This window comes from Dipodomys ordii, unplaced genomic scaffold, assembly GCF_000151885.1.
Source record: "Dipodomys ordii isolate 6190 unplaced genomic scaffold, Dord_2.0 Scaffold105, whole genome shotgun sequence".
NCBI lineage: Eukaryota > Metazoa > Chordata > Mammalia > Rodentia > Heteromyidae > Dipodomys > Dipodomys ordii.
In genome coordinates this window covers 1,528,986-1,539,067 of record NW_012267321.1, presented here as the reverse complement: position 1 = coordinate 1,539,067, position 10,082 = coordinate 1,528,986, and the positions used below count along the sequence as shown (strand labels likewise).

At 58.4% G+C, this 10,082-nt stretch overlaps 1 protein-coding gene across 1 annotated transcript; it reads left to right on the top strand.

Annotated features, from left to right (window-relative positions):
- Positions 1–1,835: 1,835 nt before the first annotated feature.
- On the top strand, positions 1,836–9,730 carry Syt3 (synaptotagmin III). The gene is made up of 9 exons (XM_013027684.1): positions 1,836–1,998; positions 2,803–3,334; positions 4,628–5,000; positions 5,131–5,349; positions 7,600–7,720; positions 7,955–8,126; positions 8,197–8,329; positions 8,499–8,567; positions 9,245–9,730. The coding sequence occupies exons 1-8, from the start codon at positions 1,848–1,850 to the stop codon at positions 8,562–8,564; spliced, it is 1,767 nt and encodes a 588-aa protein (XP_012883138.1). The 5' UTR covers positions 1,836–1,847; the 3' UTR covers positions 8,565–8,567; positions 9,245–9,730.
- Positions 9,731–10,082: the final 352 nt, after the last annotated feature.

Sequence of the window (10,082 nt, the reverse complement as noted above, 5' to 3'; positions counted from 1 at the left end):
CCCCCATCACTGTGGCCCCCGCCCCGCCCCCGCCTTCTTTCCTTCCTCCATCCCACCTTCCCTTCCTCTGCCTCTCTCCCTCTCCCTCTCCCCCTCCCGGGTGAGTCCGCCCCTCCCCTCCCCTCTCTCCTCCCCTTCTCTCCCCTTCTCTCCCCTCCTCCTCCTCGACCCCACGAGGGGGGGGCGCGGCGCGGGGAAGTGGGGGTCGGTGCCGCGGCGCGTGGACCTGGGGCTGGGGAGGGGGCTCTGTGGTGTTCGCGGCCGCCCCGGCGAGGGGCGCACGGCCCCGGCAAGGCGGGGTTCGACACACCTGGCTGTACCCCATCTCCTCCCATCCATCCCCACAACGCGGACGTCGTCCACTCATTCCTCGATCCCGAAGTATTTGGGACTCTGTGGCCTTTCGAGGTCCTGGACGCTGTCCCCCTATTTTCCTGCAGCATCTTGGGACCCTGGCATCTTAACACCCCCCCCCCCAAGCCCCAACCTGCAAAAAAATCCCATCCTCTCTGCAGCCTGGAGGGGCATTTAAGGACTTCAACTCCCATCAGCCCATGCGGCCTAGGGTCTGTGAAGCCTCAGCGGCAAGAGCGCACTGCCTACCGGGAATTGTAGTCCTTAGGCATTCCCCGGAGGTGGGAGGGGGCGGCCGGACCACCCGCCTCCTCTCGGGGGTCGTCTGAGGTCGGGCAGCCGGCGGGAGGAGGGCAGGATGGGGGGCTCGGGCTGAGTTTTTCCTCTCGGCTTCGGTCCATCAGATCAGAGCCCGCACCCCCCCCCCCGCGTGTGGGGACCGGTCCACTCCGCTGGTCTGCCCTGCAGCCCCCATGGGCCGCCGCCCGCCGCCGCCTCGGCTGGCGCCCAGGACGAGGCGGGGATAAGCGCGGTGAGTCCGCCGGTGCCCGCGGTGCCCAGCACACCTGCCCGTCCCCACCTGCCCGCCCCCACCTGCCCTCTGCGTCCTCGGTCTGGCTCCAAACCCGGGCCCTGCCTCTCCCCTCCCCAGTCGGCCTCCCCCCTGCGCCGCCCAGCCCCCTCCCGGGGCTGCCAGGGATCCAGGCCGGGGTCCGGCTGTCTGTCCTTCCATCTGTCCTGGATTTCTGCTCCCGTCCACCCTGTGCCTACTTCCTACCACTTGCACAGCCGGCTGTTGGTGCATCCTGCTCCCTTACACAGCCTTCCATCCCAAATCTCAATGTCTGACTTCCTTCTGTCTGTCGGTCTCTCTCCAGTTCACCTCATCCTGCACCTCCATACCTACCCACTTCTCTCTCCCTCCTCCTCCTCCTCCTGCCCCTGTCCTCCCTGGCCTGGTGCTTTCCCCTAAGCCCCGGGTCCCTGCTATTCTAGCTGCCTCCTGCTTTTCCCTGCCCCAGCCCCTGCTGCCTGTGGCCAGCTCCACCACCTCCTCCAGGGAGCCAGCCCTGACTGCCCCTCTCCAGGTCTTGCTTGCTGGTGGTTGGTGTTTTTCTTTGTTCTTCTCCTTTATTGGGCTGTGTACACCAGAAGTTGGGCGGCTCCACTCCCCTGCATCTGGGGCAGCCAGCCCAAAGTCTGCAGTTGGCCCTCAATGAATATTAGTTGGGTGAATGAATGAATGAGTGTCCGTCCCTGAATTTTGTCCCCCCCCCACTGGTGCACCTCTAATCTTTGTCCCCTTACCTATCTGCTCCTTTATTGGTCCATCCTGATTCTGCCCCTTTGCTGGCCTTCCCTCACTCAGCCTGCCTGCCTGTCCTCTACCCTTCTTCAGCACCCCTGTACCCCTGCCCACCTGTTCCCCCCATTCCTGTCCCCCCCTCCTTACCTTTCCCCACCTCTCCCTAGCACAGGACCCCAGGGCCACCATGTCTGGAGACTACGAGGATGGCCTCTGCCGACGGGCCCTCATGCTGGCTTCAGACCTCTGTGCTCGCGTCCGGGATGCTGACACCAGTGACAGGTGCCAGGAGTTCAATGAACTGCGAATCCGAGGCTACCCCCGGGGCCCTGATGCAGGTCTGCACCCCACCCTTCAGGTCCCAACAGCCGCCCCCACACTCCAATACCATGATAGACAAGACTCGAAGAATTCGGCTTTCCATTTCATTTGCTACCAGATCCACTTAGAGTCCTGCCTCCATCCTGCTTGCTGCTACCTTATCTCCAAAACTCCTAAGTGGAAAAAGCTTTGTGTTCAACCTGACCTCTGACCTTTGGAGTTGTTCCTTGTGGACCCCCAACTATGACCTCCAGATATTCTCTTCAGGAGTCTTTGAGACTCTTGCATAACTAGAGTTTGCTAGCCAGGCACATTACCACTTGAGCCCCAGACCACAATCCTTCTACTGATACTTTCCATATATCCAGGATAACAGGTGCATACCACCATGCCTGACTTAGTAATTGAGACAGGGTCTTACTAACATTGCTACCTGATCTGGCTTTGAAACATGACCCTCAGTTTTCAGCTTCCTGAGTAGCTAGGATTACAGGTGTGAGCCACTGGCACCTGGCTTATCAGCCTCATTTTCAACAGGGGAAACTGAGGCTCAGAAGGGTGAAGAGACTTGTGCAAGATCCGAGGGCCAGAAAGCAGCAGACTGCTTCTCAGAGCTGCAGGTGTGGTCAGTGGTAGAGTGACTGCCTCACAGGGGCAAGGCCCTGAGTTCAAACCCCAGGACTATCCAAAACCAAAATGGCTATATAGAAACACCTCTTTCCAAGGGGTGGAGAGCTCAGATTGAGTCCTGCATTCAGAGTGCTCAGGTAGAAGATGCACTCTGACCCTTCCTGACCCCAGGCCCCTCTCCTTCTCTCTAGACATTTCTGTGAGCCTGCTGTCTGTCATCGTGACCTTCTGTGGCATCGTCCTCTTAGGGGTCTCTCTCTTCGTGTCTTGGAAGCTGTGCTGGGTGCCCTGGCGGGACAAGGGTGGCTCTGCAGTGGGTGGTGGCCCACTGCGGAAGGACCTGAGCCCCGGGGTTGGGCTGGCTGGCCTGGTGGGTGGTGGTGGGCACCACCTGGGGTCTGGCCTGGGTGACCACCCTCTGCTTGGCGTCCCCCCACACCATGCCCACGCGGTCCACCATCCGCCCTTCGCTGAGTTGCTGGAGCCGGGCAGCCTGGGTGGCTCTGAGCCCCCTGAACCTTCTTACCTGGATATGGACTCGTATCCAGAGGCCGCCGCCGCCGCAGCTATGGTGGCCGCTGGGGTCAAGCCGAGCCAGACATCTCCAGAGCTGCCCTCCGAGACTGGGGCAGGGTCGGGGCTGCTCCTGTTGCCCCCCAGTGGAGGGGGCCTGCCCAGCGCACAGTCACACCAGCAAGTCACAAGCCTGGCGCCTACCACCAGGTGAGAGGGGGCCCCCCGGGTTGGGGGCCACCCCACTTCTGCTCCTCTTCTGAGGCTGCTTTTCGCCTAAGCCTCATCTGAGTCCTAGGTCAGGAAGATTTTGGAGTTTTGACTTTGGGTTCCAAGAGAATGAGGCTGGCACCCCAGACTTTTGAACCTTTAAGGATAAAGATGGGGATCTAGACTCCTAGGACTTAAACTGGGGTGGTGGTGCTGGAGGCCTTGATTCTTGAGTCTAGAGACAGGAAGGAGCTGCGGACAAAAATCCAGGGTCAGAAACATCAAGGAGACTAACGATGAGATTCCCAAATGCCTATAGCCTTTTGCTCTAAGCGAGGCTCAGTTGCGGAGGCCTGGGCTCTGCTCAGTCGTTCATTCGTCTTTACTCATCTGCATGGACTGAGTACCAGCCGAGCTTGAGGAAGGCACCCAGACCCCCTGGACTTGACCCTCAGAGCTGCCCACTTCAGGAGTGGCCTGGAGAGATGGAAAGGTGGCATGGGGGACAGCAGGGTCCCCCGGAACTCCTGGTTCTAGGCTAGGAGGAGGCCCAGGACTTCCTAGAGGAGGAGGCTTAGGTGGACAAGGAGGCAGCAGTGAGACCCCACCCCAGGGCACAGGGGCTAAAGGAAGACATCATATGTGGAAGGAGACCGTGGTGCATTGTGGGAGAAAACCACAGTGCATTGTGGGAAAAGACCATGGTGCTCCCTGGAAGGACAGTGTGGTGCACTGGGGGACTCACCAGGAGTTATGGGGCCTTGAGAACACGTTTGAAAACAGAATTTGGGAACAGGGCTTGCAGATGCCAGGCCACTCCAGAATGAGTGATTTTGTCTGAGGCACTGGGGAACTACGGGGGGCAGGGGAGACTCAAAGAGGGAGAGGAAGGGATTCTGCTGTGTGTGTTGAAGGTCCCCCATTGGGCCACATGGGTGATCGAGAGGGAGCGGCTAGAGGCTGAGACTCCAGGCAGGAGCAGAGAGGCTCAGCCTGGCAACAAGGGACAGGTTGTAGAGATTTGTGGACCCCACCATCCCCCAGAGGACCAAAGAGCAAGTGCTCTGTGACACCAGTGACCCAGAGTAGCTTCGAGGGATGGTGCCACTGCAGGTCTAGGGAGCTTAGACAGGGTGGGTGCAGTTGGGGAAACTGAGGCATGAGTGTCTTGTTCAGGCCAAGGAGATTTGTGATCACCTGGCTGGACATTGAAGAAGAGGCAGGAAAGTCCACAGGTGCCCGGATGCAGACAGAGATGGAGGTGCACTGACCTCAGTTTGGTTCCCTCCACAGGTACCCAGCCCTGCCCCGGCCCCTCACCCAGCACACGCTGACAACGCAGCCGGAGCCAAGCAGCGAGGAGCGGCCGCCAGCCCTGCCCTTGCCCCTGCCCGGAGGCGAGGAAAAGGCCAAACTCATTGGGCAGATTAAGCCAGAGTTGTACCAGGGCACAGGCCCCGGCGGCCGCAGGGGCGGAGGCTCTGGAGAGGGGGGAAACCCCTGTGGCCGCATCAGCTTTGCCCTGCGGTACCTCTATGGCTCCGACCAGCTTGTCGTGCGGGTCCTTCAGGCCCTGGACCTCCCAGCCAAGGACTCCAATGGCTTCTCCGACCCTTACGTCAAGATCTACCTGCTGCCGGACCGCAAGAAGAAGTTCCAGACCAAGGTCTGAGGGGAGAGGGCTGGGATCCGGACCCTTGGTCTGAGGCTGGGGCCTGAGCATAGATTCCAAGGGTGCTGGCTGGGGAAATGAGGGGGGGTTCATGATGCCCGTTCCCCTCTCACCTCCCCCCCAGGTGCATAGGAAGACCCTGAACCCCGTGTTCAATGAGACGTTCCAGTTCTCTGTGCCCCTGGCCGAGCTGGCCCAGCGCAAGCTGCATTTCAGCGTCTACGACTTCGACCGCTTCTCACGGCATGACCTCATCGGCCAGGTGGTGCTGGACAACCTCCTGGAGCTGGCCGAGCAGCCCCCTGACCGCCCGCTCTGGAGGGACATCATCGAGGGTGGCTCGGTCAGTGGCACCCTCTCTGGACTCTCCCCTTCCCAGGGCCTGAGCCCATTGGTTTTGAGCCCTGGGACCTTGTAAAATCTTAACACTTTGTCTCTAGACTTTCTAAACCCTGTGTTCAGAGAATATGGCTTCCTTCCTGCATATAATCAGGAATGGAGGAGGAGGCCAGGTGTTGTGGATCATGCCTGTAATCCCAGCTTTTTGGGAGGCAGAGATCACCACTAATATGTGGACATAATTGTGTGTGTGTGTGAGAGAGAGAGAGAGAGAGAGAGACATCTCAGCTACATAGGAAGTTTAGATAGGAGGATCGAGGTCCAGGCTGACCCAAGAAAAAAAATGTTGGCCCATTCCCTAAATAACCAAAACAAAAAGGATGAGCGTGTGGCTCAAGTGGTAGAGCACCTTGCTTAGCAAGCACAAGAAGAAAAACAATAAGGAATGGCGTGGAGAGGGAAGTAGAGGAGCTCTTGTCTTTCCCAGCTCAGACCTGGATCTCAGACTCTCCACTTCGTTTTACTTATTGGTTTATTTAGTTAGTTATTTGCCGGCACTGGAGATTGAACCCGGGTCCTCACACGCACTAGGCGAGCACTCTCCCACGGAGCCACGCTCCCAGCTCTTTCATTTTTATTTTGTCTGTACTGATCTGCACCAATGCGGCTCCTTTTTCCTCCACTGTCCAAGTAGCTGGGATTGCAAGCAGGTACCACCATTCTGGCTCCAGATTCCTGACTTCTGAACCTCTCTTCACATCTCCTGGCTTCCATTTGCAGCTCTGTGACTCCAGCTGGCTGGCTTCTCTTAGCAGCCTCTGCTGCCAGCATCCTGATTTTCCCTCCTCTCCCAGCGCACCAGGCTCGAACGCCTTCATCTCACAAATACCTGGCATTTAAACGTGTTCATATTCCCTCCTGTTTCTTCACCATCCCCCACCCCAAGCCCTGGCAGGCCTCAGACACACCAGGATCCCCAATTCTCCCCCCCCCAGCCCCAGTTCTCCCAGAGTCTAGATCCAGCCCCTGCCCAGCCTGACTCCAAGGTCCTATTAGGTTCCCAGAACCTTTGAAGCCTCAACCTCACACTCCTGCTCCTTAGCCATGGATTTCCCAGCATTCCAGTTCCTTGCCAGGAAGCCATGACTGAGGTCCAGAGAGGTCTGGCTCTGAGCCTCAGTTTTCCCACCTGCCAGTGACCTGGGTGAAGTATCTGCCTGTAACTTTTGTAAATACCCCAAGGCTTATCTCTGGGGTATAGAAGAACTTCCTTCCGGGCCACCTCCACAGCTCCTGTCTGTCTCCCCCCCCCGCCTCCTTGCTGCCCCCCCAAGTGTTCCCCAGGGACCATCTTGTCTCCTGCTGTGCCCTCTTCTCACTTCCTCTGGCCTTCACAACCTAAGGCCTTCCCCACTCCTTCCTTCATTTACTCATCCACTCTCTCTCCATTCACTCATTCATCCCTTTCTCCCTTCCTTCATTGACTTCCTCCACTGCATTCATTCACCCACTCCTTCACTTATTCATCCACTCCATCATTCACTCGTGCACTCCTTTACTCACTGATGACTCATTTGTTTATTTGCTCGTCCGTCAGTTCATTCATTCCTTCATTCATGCACTCACGTGCCCATTCACCCATTCACGCATGCCTTCTGTTCCTCTTCTACTCCCATCCCCCTGTCATTCATCCATTCAAGGCCATTCATTCTTCCAACCCGACAATCCTCAGGAGCTTGCGTTCCGGGGAGTCACAGTTGGTGCTGTGGGGCACACAGGGCAACTCCAGGGGACGCAGTGTGGCAGGGGCCCGGTCAGCATGTGTGTGTGTGCGGGGGGACAGGGGCCCCTCTGAGGCTGTGTGGCACAGGTTCCCACTGGCTCTGGCCACTGCTTCCCCTGGGCATCCCGGAAGGCAGAGCCTCTCCCTCCGGCACCATCCTATTTTGGGTGCACCTCCTGCCTTTTCTACAGCTGTCACCTTGAATCTCATGTGGTCCCAGGGTCCCCTTCTCTAGGTCTCTGTCTCCACCCTCTTTCTCTTTCTCCATCTATCTGTCTCTCTCCCCTCCGCACCCCACACCCACATCTCTTGTTTTCCTTTGGCTTTGATAGACTTGGGCAGCTGTGGCCTGGGAGTTTCCTGGCCCTGGCCAGTGGCTGGAGCACTGGGTGTCAGGGAAGAGGCTGGGGGCTGGAGAGGGAGGAAGTGGGGTGGGGGACTGGCACTGCTGACCCTATTCCCCAATGGCAGGAAAAGGCAGATCTTGGGGAGCTCAACTTCTCACTCTGCTACCTCCCCACCGCCGGGCGCCTCACAGTGACCATCATCAAAGCCTCCAACCTCAAAGCGATGGACCTCACTGGCTTCTCAGGTGAGCTGCAGGGAGGAGGCTGGGGTCTGAGGGAGGAGCCTTGGGCCTGGAGCCCTGGGTCTGAGGGAGTAGGCTGGGGTCTAGACCCCTGGGTCTGAGGGAGGAGGGCTGGAGTCCAGATCCTGGGTCTGAGGGAAGAGGCTAGACCTGGACCCCTGGGTCTGGGGGAGGAGGCTGGCCCTGGACCCCTGGTCTGAGGGAGGAGGTCACTGTCCCACCCCTCTCCTGTCCCAGATCCCTACGTAAAGGCCTCTCTGATCAGTGAGGGTCGACGTCTGAAAAAGCGGAAAACCTCCATCAAGAAGAACACCTTGAACCCCACGTACAACGAAGCGCTGGTGTTCGATGTGGCCCCCGAGAGCGTGGAGAACGTGGGGCTCAGCATCGCAGTGGTGGACTACGACTGGTGGGCCTTGGCCTGGGGGGATGTGGGGGGCAGCCCACTGACTCTTGGTAACCTTCCTCTGCCCCCACAGTATCGGGCACAACGAGGTGATCGGTGTGTGCCGTGTGGGCCCCGAGGCGGCCGACCCCCACGGCCGGGAGCACTGGGCTGAGATGCTGGCCAACCCGCGCAAGCCAGTGGAGCACTGGCACCAGCTGGTGGAGGTGAGTGCACTGGGCCTCGAGGGCTGGGCACGTGCCCACCCTGGCTGTCACCCAACCTCTGGCCGTCCGTTCCTCCGCTGAGACTGAGTGGAGAAGGCCGATCCCTTTCCTATTGAGGGAATGGTCGATTTGACTCCCACTCCCGAACCTTCTGGATTTCCTCCTTCAGGAAAAGACCCTGACCAGCTTCACAAAAGGCAGCAAAGGACTATCAGAGAAAGAGAACTCAGAGTGAGGGGTAAGGAGCCCAGATTGGGAGGGGGAGAGGCCCTGGACCTCTGGGTCTGAGGGAAGACATTAAGACCTGAACCCCTGGGTCAGGAGGAGGAGGCTGGAGCTTGGAATGCTGGGTCTGAGGGAAGAAACTAGGGTCTGGAATCCTAGATCTGAGTGAGGAGGCTGGGGTCTAGAATCCTGATCTGAGGGAAGAGGCTGGGGTCTGAACCCCTGGGTCTGAGGGAGGAGGTTAGGGTCTGGACTCCTGGATGAGGAAGAAGCTAGAGACTGGATCTCTGGGTCTGAGGGTGGAGGCTGGGGTCTGGATCTCTGGGACTGAGGGAAGAGGCTGGGGTCTGGATCTCTGGGACTGAGGGAGGAGGCTGGGGTCTGAATCTCTGGTCTGAGGGAGGAGGCTGGGGTCTGGATCTCTGGGACTGAGGGAGGAGGCTGGGGTCTGGATCTCTGGGACTGAGGGAGGAGGCTGGGGTCTGAATCTCTGGTCTGAGGGAGGAGGCTGGGGTCTGGATCTCTGGGACTGAGGGAGGAGGCTGGGGTCTGAATCTCTGGTCTGAGGGAGGAGGCTGGGATCTGGATCTCTGGGACTGAGGGAGGAGGCTGGGGCCCAGCCCAGCATGTTTCTCCCTGTGAAGCCATCACTCCTTTCCTCTGACCTCTTCTCTTCTGCCCATTGTGCAGGTCTGGCCTAGGCTGGGGATTGAACCAGGGCCCCTGATGACCCCATCCCTTCCTGCCCGGACCGTAAACTCATCTCCTCGAAGCCATAGTGTCCGAGCCGCCGGTGCAGGCAGCCCTGGGCCTGCGCTCCTCCCCCCTGGAGGCGTGCAGGCGGGCGGGAGGCTGCTGGACCCAGGCCCCTGTTTCAGGGTGGGGGGCATTCAGCCTCCACTGTTTGTCTTCTGTTCCCTGGGGTTCCCCCACAAGGCAAGGGGCCATGCATGTCTGGGGGACCCCCTCTCCCTAGATCCTCTGTCGGTCTCTGTCTCTTTACTGTTGTCCAAGACTTGGTGTCCTGACCCTGGTTCTCGCCGTGAATGTCACTGGGCCAATCCTCTGTGTGACCCCAGACACATACACACACACACACATACACACACACACACACACACACACACATCTGTATCCACCCCTGCGCACCACTCTGTAGTCCAGCCGATCCCCGCCCACTGCTGCTGCTGCTACTGATGCCAGAATAAACACTCTGTGGGCCTCAAGCTGCCTGGTCCTGCTTCTCTGTGACTGTATTATTATTATTATCATCATCATTATCATCATCATTATTGTGTTGCACACACATGTGTATGTGCTGGTTCTGGGGCTTGAACTCAGGGCCTGAGTCCCTTAGCCTTTTAGCTCAAGGCTGGTGCTCTACCACTTGAGCTATCCTTCCACTTCTGGCTTTTTTTAATTTATTTTTTATTTCACCCCCCCACCCCCTTTAAAAAAATTTTTTTTTTGTACTTCTGGATTTTTGCTGCTTAGCTGGAGATAAGAGTTTCGACCTGCGATCCTCAGA